Source organism: Epinephelus fuscoguttatus, linkage group LG20 (assembly GCF_011397635.1).
Source record: "Epinephelus fuscoguttatus linkage group LG20, E.fuscoguttatus.final_Chr_v1".
Classification (NCBI taxonomy): Eukaryota; Metazoa; Chordata; class Actinopteri; order Perciformes; family Serranidae; genus Epinephelus; species Epinephelus fuscoguttatus.
In genome coordinates this window covers 5,515,689-5,540,614 of record NC_064771.1, presented here as the reverse complement: position 1 = coordinate 5,540,614, position 24,926 = coordinate 5,515,689, and the positions used below count along the sequence as shown (strand labels likewise).

Here is a 24,926-nt window from a genome sequence, read left to right as displayed (position 1 = left end):
TTATGGTATAAAGTGAAAGATTTTTCTGCTGGATAAAATTCAGGAATAGCCTGTAACATATTGTTCTGTGCTGCCCTCATGTGGATCTTTTCAGCATCATCACCATCAGACATGCAGTAGAGGGGCAGGCCTCTTCATTATTTCACCATTATTATTATTATTATTATTATTATTATCATCATTATTATTATTTTTCACAGTTTTCAGCATTGATCCAGAGTGTAAATCTGCAGGTGTCGTCAGAACTCAACAGCAACATGAACCCACCACATTGTTTCCATAAGGTATGTACATTTATTAGAGGAGAGTGAACCACTAAATTGAACAAAAGAATACAGTACACATTGTCAACCTGCCAAACGACATTTGAGGCACTTAGCATGAGGAAAGATTCAGTAAGAGTTGAATGGCCTGCTGGACAGGAACAGTTTACTGTACATGATGAGTTCAGCATTTAAGGGTTCAAACCTAATACGTAATTTGTTGTTGAGTAGAGGGCGAGGGGCAGAAGGCTGAACTGTACAAAGTGTCTTTATATAAAACATGGATTTCAATTTCACTTTTTGTTTTGGGCTCATACAACTGACAAAGTATGCTGATCTAGTAGTGTGTCCCAATGTAACAAGTGGTTTGTAATTATCACAGTGGAGAACTCGTGTGTACAGTCAGACATCCCATCAACACTTGCTTTTAAAATGTTCTGATAAAACCAAATGGTTCTTTGGCCTGGAGCAGTGAAGAAGGAGGACTGTTCTCACACTGTGCATTTCCATCATATATATGAAACCGTTAAGAAACAAACATAAAGCCATCTGAAACAAAATGAATGAAGACCTTGAGTTCATTTGGTGTTTGTATCATTTTAGCTGGGATCAGTTCAAGCTGTCTGTCTGAGGGGGACTGGGCTACAAAATCAACAAGAAAAGTGGGCTGTTAAAACATTTTCATCAGCCCCTTTTATAATCCTATCCCAAAACTGAAAATTGTTATGTCAAGATACAGAAATTCCAGTTTAAATATTGAAAGAAAAAAAAATCAACAACTGAACATCCCCCAACATGATTGCAATGAAAAAAAAAACAAAACAAAACATATAACATTACAAACCTCTGTTACATTGTCTCCTGTTATTTTACCTTACAGTACACTACAGTATGTAAGCAGTATTTATATTGTAGCCCAAAAAACGGTTTAACAAGAAAAATGCCAACCACTTGAACACTGAACCTTGTGATGCTGGACATTTTGCAGGCTAAACGTCAAGTCATCATTTTTCCCTCATAAACAAGAACTGTACAGAAATTTGACAATTATTCACTCGCAAATTCACCTTGGATTGTAAAGAAGGGTACATTTTAAATAGCATTTATGTGAGTTGGGATGTTATTACACCTACACCAAACAGGATGGTTTGTCCTGGATAAGGGATATTACAGCATTGTCTCATGGAAATACATGAAATGTTAGAAATGCATTACGTGGTAGTGGGGATGAAATGTGTTAAAATTACGTGCTGGCAACATGACAACAATGCCAATGCAAAGTCAGTGAGGATCTTTTATCATAATGAATGCAAGAATTAAGTATAAAGAGCAAGGAAGTCCCTGTAGGGCAGCTGGGAGTGGTGGTGGATGGGTCAAACAAACTTTCAAGCAGGAGACCACTGCTTGTGTCCCCTGTGGGACGAAAAGTCAACATAGTTATGTGACTTTACCGAAAAATGCAAAGCATTTTATGTAGGTAGTTTATGTAACTACCCAAACTAATTACGTTTTTGTCACTTACATCCCATACGTAGTTACCTAAACCAAAACCATGATCTTTCTCCAAACTTAGCTAAGTATTTTTTGTTCTCTAGACCTAAGTGTTTTTCTTTCATTAAACCTAACGAAACTGCCACCATTTCAGAATTTTAACCATGTTAATATGTGTGAAACTGCGACCATTCATAATAGATTTTACACTGGCATTGTTTTCATGTTGCCTGCACATTTTAACACATTTGTTGCCCACCTCCACATAATGTGTTAAGAGGTTGTTTGCATTTCAAAACAAATTCTGTCAGACTGTGCTGGACATTTTTACCAAGTTGGCTTTCTGTAGTGGGCTAGGCTGGTTTGATAAAGGAATAGTTCAACATTTCATAAAATTATGCTTTCTTTACAAGAGTGAGTTGAGAAGATGGGCATCAATTTTCAGTATGCGTGTTCCGTATGGATCTTGAGTCAGCACGTGGTTAGCCTAGCTTAACATAAAGACTAGAGACAAGGAAAAACAGCTAGCCTGGCTTTGTCTGAAGATAAAGCATGCTGATCAGTGAGGTGCTGGTTGGTGTATTTTTGACTTTGGAGAAGGCCAGGCTAGCTTCAAACCTGTTATGCTAGGCTAACCACATCCTGACTACAGCTCTGTGAAAGTTAACACATACATGTCAATCTCCTGATCTCACTCTCCAGGGGGAAAAAAAGGCAGGGAGCGCATTTCCCAAAAATGCTGACCGAATCCTTAAAGAAGAGCTTGTGAAAATACCCCGTGAAGTGAGTAAAAGTTGAATGCTTGTTTGGTTCCATAGGTAAGTCACAAATATGAGTGGAATGCTGCTACTCATGCCATAGTTTTAGTTTTATGGGAAATGATTTCAAGGAATTGAGCTAGTGTGGAATAAAATGCCCATTGTTGATTTGAGCACTTGATTAAAATGAACTTTTAGCAAATGCTGGTGAAAAGCGGCCCCTGCTGAGGTCAGAACTTCAGTAATTGGAGGCTGGCTGTTTTAGAACCATTTTGAAAGTATAAAAACATTAGCATGGCTTGCATTGTTCAGTCATGTTTGCATATTGAACGGAAGAAAACATTAATTCCACAGTTCCATCATAATGTAATACAATCATTAAAACCCAAGAAGAAAGTAAATGTCTTGTTGTGATGAAAAAAAGCGTCAACTGTAACATTAAAACAAATGTATGTACAACAGACTGGACCTGATGATGCCAGTGAGCAGGTTTACAGTACAACATAAATGCAATAACACGTGAAAGTCCAAACACATGGGTTACGTTCAGGGCTCCTACTACACTTAAATGTCTACAGAGCATAAAAAACAAATGTGACGGTAAAAATCACATCACCTCTGAAAGTATCTGATATTAAGAAACCTTTCATTGAACCAATAACAGTTTAAAGGTATGTAAAGGCCTTTATCTGTGATTTTATCTGGGGTCAGTATGTGCATTTTGTTCTGTGTCAAACTGATGTTGAATCATGCTTTGCACATTTCTATATAAACCCTCATCTATTCCTGTAAAGTTTAAAATTTCTCTGTGATCACATTTTGTACTTCTGGGGTGATCCAGCCAACCCCTGCCATTATAAAAACAACCTTTATCCTTATTTCGATCAGCACTACCAGCAGTAACACAGGTCCAATGTTTCCATTTCCCAAAGTGTGTAGTAGTGTGTGTAGTGTTCCAAGTGTCTAAAAATTAGTTATCGTGTTCAGGATGGTAGTATAGTAACACAGGGCTCAACATTATTGGCTGCCCAGCCAGCTTTACAGTGGCTTAAAGGACATAATTCCTCCCTTTACCAACAGGCTTTTAATGCGAAATATCTGCAGTGACAAGTGTTGAGGTTGATATAGTAGTAGTATCTCAACAATTAAATAACAATAGTGAAAACCAAAAACAATTGGAAACCTGTCATATTATTTTTGGAGACTCATTTTAATATCTGCTTGTATTGAAGAATTTGATTAGTCCACCTGATCGATAATAAAATAATCTGCAACTATTTTGACAATAAATAAATTGTCATTTTTCAAGCATAACTTCCAAACACTACCTCGTTCCAGCTTATAAAATTGATGATTAGCTGCTTTTCCCTGTATTACGTGAAAATAGCCTGATTATCAGACAAAAGAAAGACATCTGATGATGTCACCTTGATCTTTTCGCTGTATTCTGATATTTGATAGACTAAATGATTTAGCCTGGTAAAACCATCCTGATGGTGTGAACTCAACATTCTGTTTCGCTCTCTGTATCAGTCTGGTCTCGCTACCACCTCAAACACTTTCAGTGGGTGGGAGTACTTGCCTTGACAAACAAACTCTTTCAGCCAATCAGCATATTAAAACCCTGGGGAACATCATCATCACCAAGGGAGCCAGTTGATAAATCAAGCTTTTGCTAAATCCAGTTGGAAGAACTGTGAAAACATCTTTTCCTCTGAGAAACTCCACGAGTGCAAACTATTGTCCTTGTTTAAATGTTTCTATTGACTCTATTTCTATAATAATTTCATTTAATACTGTGTTTACTCTACTCATGTTAGAGATGGCTTGTTGCTTCGTGAGCCGCCATTACCGTTCTGCAAGCTGAGGCCAGCACTTTATGTCATCAACTAAAACACAGTCCCTAAATGGCTGTTAATGTTGTCAAGTACAGTGTGGTTCTGTGGTTGGCGCTATTTGGATTTTACACAGAGCAAAACAGAGTGTTGAGCTCAAGTCATCAGGATGGTCTTACCAGGCTACAAATGATTAAGTGATTAATCAAGACGATAAAATAGATTAATCAATAGTAAAAATAGTTGCAGCCCTGCCTTAACCATTGTTGATACTTACTATTGACATATGGGGTATAGTTACTCAATCTTTACAAATCCAAATTTTGCTAATTTTGGCATTTTAAAGTTTTGGAAGCAGATGCCAAATTTTACTGATGAGCCCTGGGATGACAACTGACTGTAACTTGTCTATGTTGTTTCTGACAGATTTTCATATTCAGTCTTTCTTGATGTTACCTTCCTGTACCATGATCTTCTTAAATGAACAAACATTGCAACCCACAAAAAAAAATCTGACAGCAAATTTGTGGGAATTTTGAGATTTTACAGTAAACTCAGAGATCAGTGGATTCAAAACATGAGCACAAGTAAACAGTCTGAGTTGTGGACAGCAAAAATATTGTTGCATGGAAACTGCATAGGGCGTAAAATGGGCTGATAGTACTGATATCTCAAGTCTCAAGTACTGACAGAGAGCTATGTTTAACAGAGAAAAGGATTTCCACTCTCAGCAAAAAAAATAATCGATAAAACCATCTATCTGTTTGCAACACCTGGCAGACTTAAGAGATTACCTTGAAAAATCTCAGTTCTAGTTATGACAAGCGCATGCTGCACATTGACAAAATCCTTGACAGAAACTGTGAACTAATCCTGAAAATAGAATAGAGTAAAATTATACCCCCCTCAATTAAAACATTATACAAAAAAGGAATAATTTGGACCAGAACAGTTTTTTATCACATGCACAAAACAAAGGAATCTGTCTACAAGCGTTAGAGTTAAGCTATACAAATAGTTCCCTGTCCTCATGTGCAGGATAATAAAAGAAGATACAAAAGTCCCTTAATCTAGGCCTCTGCTTATTTGAAATTCATGAGTAAAAATGACAAACCAGATTAATAGGAAATCACCTGAGTAATTTAATCCAACTCTACATACAACCTTTGCTGATATTGTCCCCTTTCTCTAAGCTAGTGCTCCTACCACAACTCCTAATTACAGTGTACCATTTTCACAGTTCAATTTGACCTGTGCATGCATGATATAAATCATGCTTGCAGTACATAATTTATCAGAATATGCACCTATGAAAAGATAAACTATGATTTACTTAAGAATATGTATTTACAGGAACAGAAATTGAACAAACGTATAGTGGAAGGTCATTAAAAAATATACAACTTCAACGATTTGTTTCACCTCAAAAAGGACAGAATATCACCCCATACGAGATGATGGAACATTTTTAGAACAGTTTATTCCAGTCTCTAGTTGCCTCCATGAGGTGGCGCTGACCGTGACCAATCCAATCTTCTTGGCTGTTGAAGAGCCGACCACAGAACCAGCAGTCAAACACCATGGGCTCCTGTCTACCACCTGATCGAGTTTTCACGACCTCATACTTTTTTTTGCTTTTTTTCCTCAACTTCAGTTTCAGGAGGAATCGCTCTCGGACAGAACTCTGTACTGGCCGGGGTCTTGGATCATCGCTGGGAGACAATTGGTCTTTGGTCAAGGAATTCTCCCATAGAGCACCAAGCTCAGAGAGTGCTTGGATTGTTTTCTGAGACAGAGAGACCTTAGTAACAGCACCTTTGTATCTGTTAACTACCTTCATGATATTGGCCACTTCGGGAATGTCAGCATCTGGATGATTGAGCACCACTACAGGTTGGTATCTACGAGGGCATTTGACCTGCTGCAGAGAACTGAATGGGGCAAGCCTTAGTGTCCTTTCAACTTCTTTGGCTACAGGCTTCCATAACACAGTAGTCTCTTTCTCAGTCAGTATTTTATTTGTCAGTCTTCTAGCTTTGTGCATCGTTGCTGGGAGCTCGTCAAACAATGGTTTCCTGCGCCTTTTCCTTTGGCTTGGAGGCCGAATTGGCCTTGGGGCTAGGATAGGTTTCTCTGCTTCACTTGACTGTACCTTTACATTCATTTGAGAGGATGAAATGCAAGATTCCTTGACATCTTTCTGTGCAGTGTTTTGGATGGTGATCAATTTCTTCACTCCACTGGAGGCATTTGCATTTGTTTTGTTCGATGACACCAGAAAACACTGGGTCTGAGGTCTGGTGGCCAAAAACAAAGGTTGACTGCTTGAGGTGGGAGCACCACTTGTAAGAAGGCTACCAGTAGGAGTGACTATTTTAAATATGACTTTGTTTCCAGTACTTTCACTGGATTGGCTACACTGAGTCCCAGTCTTTGCATCTTGGTTGTTTAATAGTAAGCGTGATTTGGGTGGAGAAATGTATCGCAGCAAAAATGCCTGGCGACCGGATTGCAAAGTGTTAGGTTTGTCTGCAGTGCTCACAGGCATGGCCACAACTGGCCGTGAGCTCAGTGGGAGTTGTGTACTTGCCAGTCTGAGGCCAGGAGCACTGGGGCTCTGAACAAATGGAACAGACCTTTGTACCAAGTAGCAAGTCTGCTGTGTCTTTGCCGTTTTGTCTGTAGGTGTATTATGTGGTGTGCTTGAAAGAAGTACAGGACCCTTAAATCCTGGGCTGTTGATAAAGTAGTGATTTGAGGTGGTGCTAACACCTGGTTGAACAGCAGAGAGAAGTGTTTTCCCTTTTTCATCAGCTCCTGGATTTGGTGCTGATACACCTATCCTCCTGCTGTTTGGAGTGAGGGTTACTCCAGTAGGGTTACTTGATCTTTCTGCCCCTGGCTTCATATAAGATACATTGATCTGAGGATTTGCAGAATTTGTTATCAGTTTGAAACCAGGAGTGGCCTTGACCTGCATCGGCACGGCAAAACGATTCTCCGAAGTTCTTAAGAGTACTGACTGCTTGCCCTCTGGCAACTGAAGAATTCGTAGAGTCGTTTTTGTTTGTTTCAAAGAATCATTACTTGCACTTGAAGACCCAACTCTTTCCTTATTAAGTTGTTGGGTAATGATTGCATCTGAATGTTCCTCCACAAAACTGCCCAAGAGAGTTGAACTACTCTTTGTTTCGGACTGTTTGTTAGATATAGGAATGCTGTCCTCCTCAATTTTAATAATATTGAAGTCTTGGAGCACTGAATCAGGATTTTCATCTTCAGTGGCAGGATCGTCAACACTAGCTATGCATCCCTCAACCTCAATGTCACTATCCAATATCTTTTCTTGAGTAGAGTCTTCTCCATTGCCACTTTCTGTGAATGGTTCTGGAGACTCTGCCAATGTCAAGCTAAACTGTGATGATTCACAAATACTTTCTTTGTCTAGCGAATGTTCAGACATATTGTCAAAGTTTTGGGGAGTGTTAGGTGAAGTGCCAAATGTTTCCTTAGAGTAGTTGTGAAAAGTAAATACTCCTTGGTTTGGTGAATTTTGTGTGCAATTTTCTGAGCCCACAGCACTTTCTCTGCAGCTACCTGAAGTGGGTGTGGATGAGTCTGATGGTACTGCATTCATGGAAAGGTGTTTAAGATGCTGGCTGCTTTTCTGTTCAGTCTCTGGTCTAACCCTATCAGTCTTTTCTGGAGTACTCTGAGAAGATTGGTCATTGTTTTCTTTAGTGTTACAGGGAGAGTTCCCTCTGTGTTGGTCAATGAGTTTGCCTGCTTCTGTATCAGTCATTAATAACTCATCTGCAGCCCCACAGTTTTCAATGGTTTCTTTGGAGACTTGTCTGGAAAGCAATGTCTCCTGAGCAACTTTTGAAGGTGAAGATAAACCACTGACCTTACCAGCACACACTGTTGAAGTATTGCTGATTTGAGAACCACTATGGGAGGTTGCATTAGAGTTAAATGTCGCAGAGACTGAATTATGATCAAACTTACTTCTTTGTGAGCAGGTCGTTTGACTTTGGTGACTTTGGTCACCCACATGATCAAACTCATTTGTCACAGGATATAACGTATCTGCACAAGTTGAAGACCCAATTAGTAAAGGATTAGTTTGCTCCCCAACATCATTTCTAGGTGGGGTGGAATCAAGGTTGCAAACAGAAGTTTCTTCCTCCTCAATCTTTACTTTTACTGCCATAATATCATCTTGTTCCATCTGTATGCAAGATCCAGTTCTTGGTGAAAGAGCAAAGCAATGTGATGTTGAATTCTTGCTATCAGAGAACTCCCCATTCTCATTAGAGATTTTGCTTTTATACTGCACAGGATTTGGTGCTGAGGAGCCCACATCTTCAACCAAGGAATGGTTCTGAGTGGATGAATCTTGCTTTGCTGTTGGTATTACTTTGAGAACTAAATGTTTTTTGCCATCAACCATCTTGAATCCCATTACTTTGGTTGTACAGTTGGGGGGAAGAGAGATTTTGTTCTTAACCATCAGAACAGTCAGTCCATTAGGACTGGTGTGACTTGCGACATCAGAACTTGCAGAGTTGTCACATTCCTGTAACATTACTGGCATTGACTGCTCTGTATTATGAGAACCTTTGCTCCAATTTTTGTTGTCCTTTTTTGCTACAGTCCCATCCACAAAGTGGTGGGTCTCCTCAAGGGATTTCTCTGGTTTGATTAGCCTGCCATTTTGGTTTGGTAAACTCCCAGAAAGACAGTTCAGTTTCGATATCCTCTGAGCTTCCTGTGCTTCAGTACTCTTTTTCATGAAAAGTTTTAAGGTTGCAGATGCTGAATTCCCACTGTCCTCTATACTCTTCCATACATTCCTTCTCTCAGCCTCCTCTTTGTGAACAGCTGCCATGTGCTTTTTAAGATACTCGCTTCTTGCTGCACCATATCCACAAAACTGACAAGTGAAGGGGAAAGTACCCGAGTGAGCTTTCATATGCTTCTGGTGATCCTCTTCGTTTGAGCTGATATGTCTGCATTTTGAACACTTCCATGGACTCTCATTATGATGATGGATGTGTTGGACGAATGTACCTGCATCCACAGTTGTAAAGTCACACCAGTCACAGTTAAACTGCCCGTTTAGACTGTGACACATGATGTAGTGTCTGGTAAGCAAAAGCAGAGAGTACTGAACATCATTGTCGCATAGCTCACAGGTAACCAGGGTATTCCTGTGCTCAATCCGATGGCGTTGAAGAGCAGGGAACTCATTTGTGACAAAACCGCACAGGTCACATGGGTATGTAGGAAGGGTTCCTTTATGGGCTGCTCGAAAATGTTTAAGGAGATCATTGGGGCTATATGTGGAATCATCTTTACACACTGAGCATCCAAAACTCAGAATCTTTCCGGAGAAAACAGCCCCCTGCTGATTTTTACAATGGGCTTTATTGAGTGTTTGTTTCTCTTTCTTGGCAGAACTCCCATGTTCCTTAATGGAAGATTCTTCTGCATTATTGAAGAGTGACCCATCTGCCACTTCTCTGAAATGCTTATAAACAAAGTCTTTTACCTTTTCTTTTTCATCCCCTATTACTGAAATGTTGCAGTTTTTGGCAGAATCGTGAGGTATTGTGAGGTCTTCTTCCATAGTTGTAAATCTACAGATATCTGTAAGAGAAGTAAACAAATTGTGTTTTTCATTAGTACAAGCAGAAGGATCCCACTTACTCTAAATGCATTTAACATTGCTGTAAAGCAGAAAAACAACACAATGTGTTACAGTGCACTTTTCCAATGATACATGACAATCCCTTTTTTCAAAGATACTCGGCCATTGGTGATCAGGTTGCTGATGATTTCACGCCCGCTCAAGCAGACCACATGGGTTTTGCTGCAGCATTTAAGTGGTGGTGGGCCACCTTGAAATAAAGACTATCTCTCCTAACATTACAAGAAATAAATAAACCTATATTAAATAAAACATTAACATTCAGGTAAAAAGGATTTGCCTAAGTTGCTCATAATATGAAATACAGCAGGTTTGTATACCATTAAAAAACAACAACAACAAAAAAAACGAGAATGTTACCAACTCAAAGGCTTTGATTTGTACATCTTAGAAGTAGCTCAGTGAAATGGAAAATGTCAGGGTTCTCACACCTTCTTAAACATTTAATTGAAGAACTTTACAAGGATTTCTCTGGCCCATTTCCCATAAATTTCAATGACCCAACATAGCATAATTTGAGACATGGATAAAGGTTAATTACAGTTATACCACTGAGAATATTTTTAATGAGAAGTATACTTCTCATTATAAATATTCTCAGTGGTATAACTGTAACAACTGCTCTCGCTGCTCGTGATGGTCCCTCTCACACACACACACACACACACACAGCCATACACAAATATCCCACAGAAACACACACAGTCTGTCGTATTGTTTTTCTTTTTTTAGAGATATGTTAATGATTTAAAAAGATGTTTTAAAGTGTTTGAAATGTTAAATCAGGCTAACAAATTATTTCAAGTCATTTCAACTTAGTTGTGAGTTGAAATTACCTTAAATAATTTGTTAGCCTGAATCAAAAGTGAGTAGAGATTACCTGAGTTCCATTGTTGATACAACAAAAATATTTGTTTATTTCACTAAAAAAATAAAGTTCACAGAACAAAGCAGTAAGTCATGTCAACTGGGTCTTTTAAGTTGGAGAAACTTAGTTATGAGTTGCAATTATCTGAAATAATTTGCTAGACTTAATCAAAATTTTAAGGCAGCGAGGTTACAAATTATTTTAAGTTTAGTCAACTTGGGATTTTTTACAGTGTAGCAGACTTGATTGAAGCTCACAGACAAGTAAAACTAGAAATACCACCTTGCTGTTTTATGGATGATTCACACACATCTTAAAACTGGCAGCACAAAAATATCTATACAATCAGCACAGTTTCAAGATGGGCACTCAAGAAGAGTGTCATCAATTCAGTATCTGACTAAATGTCTCCCCTTCTGTTCCTGAATTATGGCACTGAATGATGAAACATATTTTTGCAGAACCTTACAAAGCTGACCTTTGACGTTTTAGATATAAAACGTCATCACTTCCTCATTTTATCCTGTTAGGTGTTTTTGTGAAATGTGGTCATAATTAGCGTATGAATTCTTGAGTTATGATCAAAAACATGTTTTGAGGTCACAGTCACTTTTGATCACCAAATTCTAATCAGTTCATTGTGAGCCTAAGTGACGTTTGTGCCAAATTTAATGAAATTCCCTCAAGGCCTTCTTTAGATATTGCATTCATGAGAATAAGATGGGCACAAGGTCACAGTGACCTTGACCTTTGATCTAGTTCATTTATCACTGAGTCCAAGTGGACTTTTATGCCAAATTGTAAAAATGTGTCTTATCACTTTTATATTGTCCTGTGTTACAGTGATGGCAGATAGCATCAAAAGAACTTTAATTACTAATCTTGCACAAAATACATGAATGCAAACACTTTCACTGACCCATGACTGTTTACATAAACTTTCAAGGTCTTTATTTTTCCCCCCTCAAACTCACAAACTTTCAAGATTTCAAGACCTGTGGGGACCCTGAGAAGGCAAACTGTGTTCTGCCACAATGAGACCTCTATCCTACCAGGTTAGTAACAATGTTCAGCCAACAATTATGCACTTACTAACACATTTATGTATGGATAAAACCTAGCATTTAGTTACACATGAATAAAGGGCCAAAGAACAATGTGTTAATAACAGTCGGCCTGTTTGTCGATCTTTTACCATTACTGCTTACTGTGAACATTCACATGGCATACCTTTGTTAGCAGAATCTATAGAATGTGTCATTTTAATCCCTGATTGTCCAACTGCACAAACTAAACAAAATCTGAATTGTCCCCTAAAGACTTTAAATACTGCAGTAAGGACTAGCCTTACACCCCTTTTCCACCAAACTTAGCACACCTTCATGGCTTTTTTTGACATGGGAAAACCTGCTAAAAATAGGTGACGGACTCATTCCATTCCCACTGCCAGTAGAAAAGCATGCTTGTTTTTTTTTCCTGGTGCGTCACATTCAACATCACAGAAAGGCCTGTCGATCTGCATCACAGACAGGCCCGAAAACAGATTAGTAAAAAGAAAGAAGCATGGAGGCCGGAGAAAAATTTTATGGTTGTTACTTTTTATGTACACATATACACACACACACACACACACACACACACACACACACACACACACACACACACACACACACACACACACACACACACACACACACACACACAGCGCTTACTTATTCAGTCTCTCTTTCAAACCTGGTGCAGACTAATTTGAAACAATGTTTGAGTGCTGCTTGGGTGGAGACTGATGGTATTCTGTCATGGCGCGGTACTGTATCTTGCCGGTCAAGGGGCTAAAATTAGCACTTTCACCTGAGTGTTGTATTTCCAATACTGCTGACTGGAGCCAGAGCCAATAAATACCTGTGACTACTGCAGAATCATTTGACCTGGATGTGAATATCGATTGTTACCTTTCCCATTACATACAAAAGACAGATATTAACAGGTGTTAGTGTTTTTTTGTGCAGTAGGAAAGGGGCTATAAACACCTTTTATTTCATGGACATTATATAAGACATCACAGGACAAAATATTAAAGAAAGCTCTGATGCAGGCTACAATTCCTAAATGCAGAGACATTTATTTGTCTCAGTTGGGGGTGAAGGTGGAACCCCCGAAGAAAAAAAAACCATACTGAAATCAAAAGTGTTGTGTACAAATGTATATAATGTAAGGTCAAGGTAATATACAGTCATCAAGTGCTAATGGCTAATGATCTATGTTACTGGTCTGGGAAATGAGGAGGAGCCTGTATTTGCTCCTGTTTGTATCTAAAAGCACTCAAACCCCACGCAGACTTTGTATTTTTTTTTTAAAAAAAAAGTATTATTCTGTACTTTCAGAATCAGTCTAAGGACTGCACACTCCAGAAGGAGGAGTTGATGACTGTCCAGTGTGTTTTGGAGTCAGTTTAACATTAAATATTGAGGAAGTAAATTAGCAAAATTTCAAATGTCCAGTTTATGTGCTAGAGGCCTGACCATCTATCCCCCACAGCAATTACGTGCTTGAGAAAGGTTTTTCTTCACGGCTGGAGAGAGAATGTTTGACAGCATAGTGGAGAAATCCACTTTTTACCCCTTTCTCCCCCATTTTCTTAAGAACACACTCACCAATTTCCGTTTCTACAAGTAATAACATTTGGCTGGTGATACTGGTCAGTAAATCAGTCCACACCTAATTATATGCTACATTTAAACAAACTTAAGCTGTAATAAAGAGGAAGCAGAGGATAAACTATTACCTTAAACACATGCAACATTAAAATACTTCAGTAGGGAATTAACTTCCTATATATAATATACAGAATATAGAACCCACTGTGCCCCCACCAATGACCCTCAGATTTAGAGAAAATGTTGTTATCTGTAGCACCCAAAAAAAAAGCCAAAATAAGATACTGAGAGACATTTAGTCAAAACAGAATCACTCTAGTTTGCATACCAGTACCGTCAGTGCAGACAGAAATGACACACATTGCTTGACAAGTATGCTGCCTGGTCACTGAAGGCTCAATCAGAGTGGTTAGAGGAAACAAATCCTACCAATCAGATTACTCCAGTCTCTCTTCCCTACTTGCATGCAAATTGACTTCTTACAGACTTGTTCTAGCTCTCATGCTAAGCTTTTCAATACAGTGTACACACAGGATACTGCATATGCATTTGCCTCATTAAAGCCTCAAGCTTCTCATGACATTACATTGACAGCTTATTGTTCTCTGTGACCTTCACCCCTTATCTTTCCTCTATTTTGAGCTAGTAGCTTTGCTCGAAATGTGCTCAGCTGCTTCTGAAGGTAAGACATCAAAGTCTTTGTTGTGATTTATCAAATATAAAATAAAAGACAAATAAAAGAAGGAGAAAAAAAGAAAACCCCAACTGTGAAGAACCACCAAGATATGCAAAGCTACGTTTAAAAGAACACTTCACCCACAAAATAATCATTTCAATATCAATAGCCCTTTTTAGACAGGAACTGTGCAAATTTCAAAAATCAGTCTTTTTTCAGCATTGGCAGTATAAAAACAAAATCTGGGAGTGCGGCGAAATGCCACCTACCTAATTTTGTTTATACAGAATGCGCCTTTTTCAGGGCAATGGGGGATGTGAGCAAGCAACAAAACGTGTAGCTCAACGTGTGACGTAACCAGTGACGTCGGAGATAAGCCGCGGCTAGTCAGGCAGCGATAGTCAGGCAGTGATAGTCAGGCGGTGATTCTCTCATAAATCGGCCCGTTCTTCACCGTCCCCGTCATCTGATGATTAATGGCCTCTTCCTTTGCGAGGGCAAGGAGGGCACGCAATGCCTTGTCTCCCCAGGTTTACGTTTCCCTCTTGCTAACTAGCTGCTCTCTAATTCCTACTATCAGCTGTTTCCTGTTTATCCACCGCCAGTGGCTCGTACGTGCGGCGTCATCAACAGCTCCTCCCACAAGTCTTCAACAGCCCTTCCCATTGCAGAAGGCCACCTCGGTCTATTTAAACTAAAAGGGTTCCGCCAATACGACTACACTTCGAGGCGGATAAGTGGGCACCTCGGATCAACTCGCCATTCTGCCTCTGTGTGTATAAACACTCGCAGCTGGCCAGCAAAACGGCCCAACCTTTTGATGAATCTGTGAAGAAAACTTTTAACAATAATTTTATCAAAACATCTGTTGACAAATACTCACACAACTCTTGTAGTGTAGTCCAAGTCTCATTTATCCAGTCATATCCAGCTCAGTACTTTCCAAACACAGGGTTCGCACACAGTTTCATGGCCACAATTTTCAAACTTCTCCATGACTTTTCAAGGACCCATAAGAAAATAATTTTTTTTCCAGCCCAACTTGCCTGGCGTTTTTCAAACATATCAAATTCAAACTCTCTTCAAATATAATACTAGCTAGCTGGCATGCAGGAAGGGGGAGACCAACCCAGGGAGAAAAAAATGAAACGTTCCTGATGGTAGACAAAATGTTGTCATGCAGGTACATATTAAAGGTACGTTAAGAGCTTAAAAAAAAAAAAAAAAAAAGTAATTTGCCGTTTCATTACATAGAGAGTTATACACGGAAGATTACTGTAACAATCTCATAATACAAAATTAAATTCCATGACTTTTCCAAGACTTTCAATAATTTTGACTGATTCCATGATTTTCCAGGCCTGGAAAATTTGATAGTGAAATTCCATGACCTCACGGGTTTTCCATGACCGCGGGAACCCTGCAAACACATACATTTTCGCTACAACTTTACAATACAAAACACTGCCACTGCTTTTATCAGCACGGACATACGATCTGCATTAAACATCTGCAGACACTGCACTCACATGGACGCACACATGGGTCCATTAACAGTACAACTGAGGGGACAAGTCCACACCCAGCACTGCGGTATGGCAGCTTAACTGGCTTGATCACAGTGTTTCAGACTAGATTAGAGTGTAGAACAAGAGATTGGAGTATCCGCTGTCGACGTGTTAGCTATGCGTAAAATCTGCAGGATAATAAAAAATAGGCTACACACATACGTCCGCACAGGGGTTTGTGCACACCCTTGCAGAAAAGGTGGAAGATGACATTCAAGTCACTAGGGACCAAAGCAGACCCTCATAACCATAAGGAAACTATAAATAAAGGTCACAGTTACAGTCATGTCTTTATATTGCACAGTGCTGTGGTACAAGACACCACTGGACATGTACAGCACTAATGGTCATACTAATAACAATAATCAACAATAATCATATGATAATTCTTGAATCAAATTTAAAATTACAGGGTAGTAAATTTTAATAGTGTCTAAGCCAGTAAATAAGTGCCAAAACACCACCCACCTGGTCAACTTTTTTTTCAGATTCTAAGGCCCACACTCAATATATAGTTCTATTGCTGCAGTAAGAATAAATGGTAAAAGTATATTTAATAAGCAGTTATTACCTGTACTTTTTGAGGACAAACTCAAACATTAATGCATGTTGTGTCTGAAGAAGAGGGGTCTGTAGTGTGGCCACTGCGCCTGTAAAACACAACAAGAAAATTACAGGTTTTCAAGCTGCAGAGCTGAACTTTCTGTTTAAATACTATTAACCATGTGCGTGACTTAAATATGGAAAATTGTGCCTGAGAAAAGTATTTGCGGAGAACATCTTGTTGAACAAAAAATGTGAGAATAACATAAAAATCTCTCCTATCGACAGAAAGCAGTCAACACTGCTATTCATGCCACACTGCTGAGACCCATGTTACTAGCTGGACTTTGAATAGGCTACTTAGAATTTTGGTGACATGTTTCACACCCTGAAATATTTCAATCTGAGTAGGGCTCCAGATTTACCCACAGACAATGTGTTCTTTTTACTCTGATCTCAAAAAACAAACAAACAACTTTGAGGCAAAAACTTTGCTATGATGGTGGGATATCTGCTATTGAAACAGCTCAGGCTATCAGGACCTAAAGGAGCTCTGTGGAGTTTTTCACCTCTAGTGATAGGAGCAGACTTTAATGAGTGGGACCCTTTGATATCTGCACGTGGGTGACACAATACACATTCCTGTTTTACACTATTCCACTGATCTACAGGTGGCAGCAACAGCCAAGAAACACAGCAATGCATCAGCAAAGACAGGGAAGAGGAACGCAAGCTCGTAAACATGGATGGAAACAATGCAAGATTTAAAATACTTTGATTACAATTGAAAATTCTCTTTGCAAATAATTAGGAAGGAAATGCATTAACCACATTTGTTAGAGCTCAAACATAACTTAAATATAACTTTTGTTCACAAGAAAACTCCACATACTCCCTTTTGATTCAATGGAATTACCTGAGCACAAATTGCAGGTGGAAAAGTGAAAGACACTGCATAACTCTTTAATATATAATCATCTAAAAAACGATTAGCCTGCCATACTATTAATAACAATGGATTGTCTATTTTACCCTCACTAAGAAACAACATGCTAAATTCATTATCTCCAAGGTAAGAATCAACTTTTCTTCATTTTCATGTCACTGTAAATTTTTGGCCATACACACAAATCTTTTCCTGTTATTTCTATATATATTTTACAGGCTATCTGATTCATCTAATAAAAGAAATTCGGCAACATGTTTTAGTAGGCCATCCTTATTGCAGCCCTTGTCACTTCAAAGATGAACTCTTCTTCTTTAAGTGTAGTATTTTTGTCTGCGTGTGTGTGCTGTGTACATAAAAATACATAAATAAGTTAATTCTAAAATATATGGGTTATAGGCCGGCTTTTCACTGATAGCAAGATCGGTTAAGCCTACTTTGCATCAATCATATTTATAACTGTTGAAGTATTAGAGCATAAACAGGAACACACCCTGTACAAGAGAAGTGTGAGAGGTGTTCTAAGTGTGCAAGAACTGCAGTGCTTTTAGGATCACAATCCTTTTAATGACAGAACTAATGCAGTGTTACATGTGGAGCTGAAACTCTTACTTGATAAGTCAACTGACAGAAAATCATTAAACAACAAACTTGATGAGTGACTACTCATTTAAGAGGGGAACACTGCCTAAGTTGAGAATTCCAATATGTTATTTTCATGGCAAGGTTCTTGGATTTGGGAAACTGTCATTCACATGTACTAATATTTTGAACTGTCTAAGACCATAGGAATAACATGCATGAATTTTGAAAATGGTCATAGTTCCCCTTTAAGTCACTGTTTTCTACAAAACATTCCCAAGCTGAAGCTTCTCAACTGTGAGGACTGGCTGCTTTTCCTTTTTGAATGCAGTGGTTTCCAAACATTTTCCTTCTCTATCACTGAGTAAACTGATGACCCCTGACATATCTTATGAGTATATCATATTATATACAATGAATAACCAAAACAGTAGAGACCAACTGATAAACTGTACAATTAACCCAAACAGTGCATGAAATAACTGCAGGAAGTTTGTGTGTCCGAGCAATTTGGATGAATTTTGAGCAGATTATTTCCTGTCCCTTTTCCTTATCAAAATCTTTCAAACCTACATTACCCACAATGCAACTAACTGCCGACAGTTTGGTCTGAGATTCTGCATAGTATGAAAGCTTGCAGCAAAGATGAGGAACTGCAAGCTAACTCTGGAGGAGCTCTCTCTAGAGACACTTAAGTCTTTACAGTACTTTTTTCCCCACATATGCAGTAGTACTCCTAACACCTGGAAACACACTTTGGTGGAACTGGTGGAGTTCCCCTTTAATATCTTTGGCTTGTGGACTGTTATGCAAAACAAGCAGTGTGATAACATCACACTGTCTTTAGGAAACAAGAACAGGCATTCTTTAAATCTTCTGTCATTTCATTGACCAAACAATAATGGCAGACTAGTTAAATGGCGGTTTTAAAAGTGTAATATTTGTGGAGCAGTCATTTTAGTATTTAAGGTTTTTTTTTATCTGTTTGAACCCAACAGAATAACTTTTACACCTTTATAAATGAATAGGCATAATTCTATTGAACCAACAATGACATAGTGATGGAGGCAGCATCGAGACAACTTAAAATCAACGCATGGAAATTATTATTATTATTATGAAATATTTCCTGTGTGTGCAATTATGTACCTGATATAGAGGTAAAAAAGCCTTAACACCTAGAGCAGGGGTAGGCAACCTGTGGCTCCAGAGCCACATGTGGTACTTCACCCACTCCTCAGTGGCTCCCAGTGGTTTTGACAACAAACTATATTAAAATGAATAATGGTTATTTTTACATTTTTAATTGTCAATCATCAGTGTTGTATTAAGTGACTCTTACATTCTCCACCTGTAAAAATATGTAGCCCATACACAGAATAAAAACCATGTTTAACATTTAATTACAAAACCCAAAACCAGTGAAGTTGGCACGTTATGTAAATCGTAGATAAAAACAGAATACAATGATTTGCAAATCCTTTTAATATTCAAACTGAGAAACTTTTTTTTTTTTTTTGCAAATAATCATTAACTTAGAATTTAAAGGCAGCAACACATTGCAAAAAAGTTGGCACAGGGGCCTTTTTACCACTGTGTTACATCGCCTTTCCTTTTAACGACACTCAGTAAACGTTTGGGAACTGAGGAGACCAATTTTTGAAGCTTTTCAGGTGGAACTCTTTCCCATTCTTGCTTGATGTACAGCTTAAGTTGTTCAACAGTCCGGGGTCTCCGTTGTCGTATTTTACGCTTCATAATGCGCCACACATTTTCAATGGGAGACAGGTCTGGACTACAGGCAGGCCAGTCTAGTACCCACACTCTTTTACTATGGAGCCATGCTGTTGTAACACGTGCAGAATGTGGCTTGGCATTGTCTTGCTGAAATAAGCAGGGGCGTCCATGAAAAAGACGTTGCTTGGATGGCAACATATGTTGCTCCAAAACCTGTATGTACCTTGCAGCATTAATGGTGCCTTCACATATGTGTAAGTTGCCCACGTCTTGGGCACTAATACACCCCCATACCATCACAGATGCTGGCTTTTGAACTTTGCGCCTATAACAGTTCGGATGGTTCTTTTCCTCTTTGGTCCGGAGGACACGACGTCCACAGTTTCCAAAAACAATTTGAAATGTGGACTCGTCAGACCACAGAACACTTTTCCACTTTGCATCAGTCCATCTTAGATGAGCTCGGGCCCAGCGAAGCCGGCGGCGTTTCTGGGTGCTGTTGATAAATGGCTTTGCATTGTAGAGTTTTAACTTGCACTTGCAGATGTAGCGGCGAACTGTAGTTACTGACAGTGGTTTTCTGAAGTGTTCCTGAGCCCATGTGGTGATGTCCTTTACACACTGATGTCGGTTTTGATGCAGTACCGCCTGAGGATCGAAGTTTCACGGGCATTCAATGTTGGTTTTCGGCCTTGTAAACTACGTGCAGTGATTTCTCCAGATTCTCTGAACCTTTTGACGATATTACGGACCGTAGATGATGAAATCCCTAAATTTCTTGCAATAGCTCGTTGAGGAATGTTGTTCTTAAACTGTTCGACAATCAGCTCACGCATTTGTTCACTAAGTGGTGACCCTCGCCCCATCCTTGTTTGTGAATGACTGAGCATTTCAGGGAAGCTGCTTTTATACCCAATCATGGCACCCACCTGTTCCCAATTAGCCCGTTCACCTGTGGGATGTTCCAAATAAGTGTTTGATGAGCATTCTTCCGCTTTCTCAGTCTTTTTTGCCACTTGTGCCAGCTTTTTTGAAACATATTGCAGGCATCAAATTCCAAATGAGCTAATATTTGCAAATAATTACAAAGTTTACCTGTTCGAACATTAAAGTAACTTGTCTTTGCAGTGTATTCAATTGAATATAGGTTGAAAAGGATTTGCAAATCATTGTATTCTGTTTTTATTTACGGTTTACACAACGTGCCAACTTCACTGGTTTTGGGTTTTGTAAGAAAAATGTGCGTCTATGGCCGGGCGCCTTTTACTTTACATTTTGCCAAGCCTCCATGGCGGTGGCTAGTCTTGAATATCCCTAGCAGCCCAGCAACTCATAAGGTTTTCAAGTTGACCACAAATCAAAATAGGATAAAAACTGTACATGAAAGTGGTCTTTGCTTCTATGAAGATTTTACTTTTTTACAAACAAAAACTGTGCTTTCAAACAATGTATTTTAAGTGTTTTAATTAAAAATCGTGACACACCAGAGATGGGATAATGCTAATGAATTTTCAAAATATTATCATATAAAAACTTTTTGAATCAATAATACTTGTCAAACTTAAAGTGAGGCAGCAATTGATATTTAGAGCTCAGGAAATAAAACAATTATTTAAGAAGTGACCCTACCTGTTCAAGTTCTTTACACACATTTAATGGCTGAAAAATGTATAAAAATCTTTTACAGTACTTTGCATCATGCTTTAATGTTTTCTAAGCTCCAAGCTCAAAATCAATTATGTGTTTTAGGTGAAACGCAGTGTTATCCTGCCTGACTGGAAAACACCTTATGTGTTTTCACATGAATTGTCATTTAAATAGAATTGTCTCCTGTCTACACTGTCTCACAGATTTGGCAAGTATCCCATTTCCCAATATTTTTTATGATTTATTATATTTTCAAAGATTCTATGTGCAGACAACTCATATAGGCTACTCTGTATTTCACGTGGAGCCCCTTTAACATGGAGACCCTGTGCTGAATAGGATTGACCAGCACACACTTTCAACTTATGAGGAAAATGGGAATCATCATTATAGGACCACAGATGTGAACAGTTCTGCAGTTAAAGAACACGTCACAAAGCTGCCGCAGACTTTTGTTATGACCTCTCAGAAGAACAAACAAGGCCAAACTGCTTACATTAACTTAACAAGGGCAGCATCTGCACAGCTGACACAGTGAATGTACCTTTAAACTTGGCTTGTGAGCCGCCAATCAACATAGAGAAGAATAACAACAACAACAACTGCAAAACACTGTCTATAGGGCAAAACATGGCGCTGCGTGGACATCTTTCACAGTTCCAGAGGAAGACAACAGGATTGTGCAAAGAGTCTGATCTCCGACTGCCCGACAGAGGTTGGACACGCGTTGAAGGACCGTCTCCAGAGGGTTAGCAAGAGCTAATTAGCAGCAGTGGCTTACATCCAATGGCTCAACTCTGTTGTTAAAATTATTAAAAACCACTAGCCATGTGATGCTACAGTTAGCGATTATTTGTATGGTTACCTCTCTGGCTGCATGTGTGTGTGAGACACAGCCACTTGTTTGTCTGAGTTGAGTGCTAGTGTGTGAGGTGAATCAAAAGCACATCCCTATTCTGCTTGGTAGTTGTAGGCTAGTCTGTCGTGTAACAGTCAGACAGCGCCTGAGTGAGTTTATGAAATTGCAGCTTGACGATATAAACATTTTATACACAAGATGTAACACGGACCTGCTGATGCACATTCAATCCATTCATATGAGTCAGCTGTCACTGTTTGTCTCTTTTAGCAGAGACTCCACTCTGCAGTGTAGTTTATACACTTTACTGATACACCAGGTTACGACACAGTAACACTGGGGTTCATAATTTCCCTCTCTCTTACTGTTAACTATAAATTTAATACTGATCAAAAGTCATTTTACTTTCACATCCTTGTATTTATTATGTTCATCTGTAGTGTATGGTGATATGGGGATAGGGGTGGTGAGGGTAGGCCATTCGACAGTACCCCAGAATATCTCCCCCTTTTTCACAGCCTGATGTTGGCAGGTACAAATGTTCTTTGTTTTTGTTGTGTTAGCAATAGTGATGTCAGTTTGATTTGGTTTAGTCAGAGTTATGGAATAGTACTAAATCATTCATATTTTCTCATTACTTCTTTCTTACCCTCAGGTGTACATAAACTACAGGTTATACACTTCTTTTGAAAATACAACATTTTTGAAAAAAATCAATATCTATGCATACCACTAGAAATGTAACTAAAGAGACATGTGAAGCTTTTTTTTTTACTAAATAAACAATAAAAAACTAAACAATAACTTAGCCTCATAATATAACAATAGTAGTTACACTCAAAGCCATCACTATTGATCACTATTGTGATATTATGTGATATCAACACATAGTAACATAAATATATAATTGGCAACACTCACACAATAAAGCCTGTGACAGAGAGTTGAGGTTTTATTTCATTTATAACACTTTTTGTAGCTTTTTTTTTTTTGCATTTCACTATATGAGGTGTCAAGTGACAGTTATCTGGTATGACACTGTGTGGCTGCAATGTTAAATAATTCTTAGACTTTTTAAAACCCTAAGTACATTTTCATATCACCTGATAAAACAGATGAACAGATTCAATAAATGTGTTTTTTAATGAACTTTTTCCTTATTTTTATTACATAAGAGGCTTTGGACCTAAAAACTGCATGTCACGTCATTGGCCCTAGCCTAGTTATTAAGTCCAAATCCAAAGAGGTACAAGTCTCTAAGGATAATAAGGAATGTAACAGTGCATAGAGAGATATGTTGGCCTTCGCCACCAAAGCACCAAAGTTAAATTACCAAATAATCATAAACAGCTTACTGTAGAGTAGCCACCTGGTAGTTAAACGTATAAATGAATGTGAATTTTAGGCCTAATAGTACTGAAGACTTAGTAGGCTGTGCTTCCTTCATTATAAGGCTAAAATATGTTTTGCAGCTCCAGACAGATTTTGCTCTTTTGATAGTAAAGGTTGCCGACCCCTGACTTAGAGTGCTGATTACAGGTTTTACCACCTTAATTCAACATTACACTTCTAAAGTATTAATGTTTTGACCTTCCAACTTCATATGTCTTAGCTGTCAACCCTGTGGATGTGAGGAAGCCATGTTGGGGGAAAAATGGCTGCCATGATTTTATGACTTAACTGCACTGGCTACTTCAAGACTAGTAAAATGTGATTTGTGCCAACACTGTCTTCACAAACACTCAGGCTGACTTTAAGCAGGTATACCACTAACATACTTGAAAACATGGAATTGATACGATCCAAATCAAACTCAAGTAGTATACAGCTACTACTTAGCTTTTATTACTTCTATTTAAACTGGATATGTGAAACTAATAGTGTAGTTAACCTGGACAGGACTTTTGTGAACACCTGGGCTGCATACAGGTAGGCTACTCCGGCCCACCATCGAGATGGGATAGATAGAAACGAAGCTTAGGGATGAGAGGAAAAGTTGCATCGTCTCCTAACTGCAATTCCACTCTTCGTCAGTAACACAACACAGGCACAAGTACAACATGTTGCAAAAATGTGACTCTCAGCCTTAACCTTCCTACTCGACATCTTTTCAAAAACATTTAATTTGTTCACTTCTTCGAGTGACTTGCTCAATAGTCGCTTAAGTTTAGGGAAACGCGAGGGAACGCTGCATCAGTGGGAGAATTAAAGGCTGTAGACAGACAGCAACAAAAGACTACACAATGTAAGCAGCGATATTTTAATGCACTGTAGCAATTTATGATCGGCACATGGAAAATATGGGAGCCGCTTAAGTTCGCGATGATGTTAGTGTCTGTGGAGTTTAATAACCAGTTATTTTACACCAAAATAAAGTCCACACCCACGCGAAGATATTTAAAGTTGCAGAAAATGTGTTATTTCTTACTATGAACTCGATGGAAGTTCAGGCGGCGTCCCGTCAACGTCCGACATTATGAAAAGAAGGTATGGGTTGAAAAAACACACAGCAGAAACATTTCCCTTCCTCGTCTCCTCTCTATGGATCCACAGCGACGGCGGCCATGACAGTCCATCCGGGTACTGATGTGCTCTTGACACTCATGTAGAAGCGGATGAATATGTATTGCTTGTCAAATACCAAACTAGTGCCGCGAAGGGCATATTTCCCGTAGTAAACACAGTTAAAACAACTTTGAAGTGAAAATGTATTCTGTTTAACCAGACGCCCATAAGGACCTGACGGTGTGTTCGCAGCATGAGCCCTACGTCATTCGTTGCCC

The 24,926-nt window shown here is 38.8% G+C and overlaps 1 protein-coding gene across 1 annotated transcript; it reads right to left on the bottom strand.

The window, feature by feature from the left end:
• Nucleotides 1-274: 274 nt before the first annotated feature.
• si:ch211-214e3.5 (zinc finger protein 518A) lies at nucleotides 275-24,926 on the bottom strand. Its single transcript, XM_049563819.1, has 3 exons — nucleotides 24,572-24,926; nucleotides 16,401-16,479; nucleotides 275-9,999 (listed from the first exon to the last, which is right to left on the bottom strand). The coding sequence occupies exon 3, from the start codon at nucleotides 9,977-9,979 to the stop codon at nucleotides 5,816-5,818; it is 4,164 nt and encodes a 1,387-aa protein (XP_049419776.1). The 5' UTR covers nucleotides 9,980-9,999; nucleotides 16,401-16,479; nucleotides 24,572-24,926; the 3' UTR covers nucleotides 275-5,815.

Excerpts from the sequence above, each read along its gene's own strand:
- si:ch211-214e3.5 (XM_049563819.1), bottom strand. The coding sequence starts at position 9,979 with ATGGAAGAAGACCTCACAATACCTCACGATTCTGCCAAAAACTGCAAC.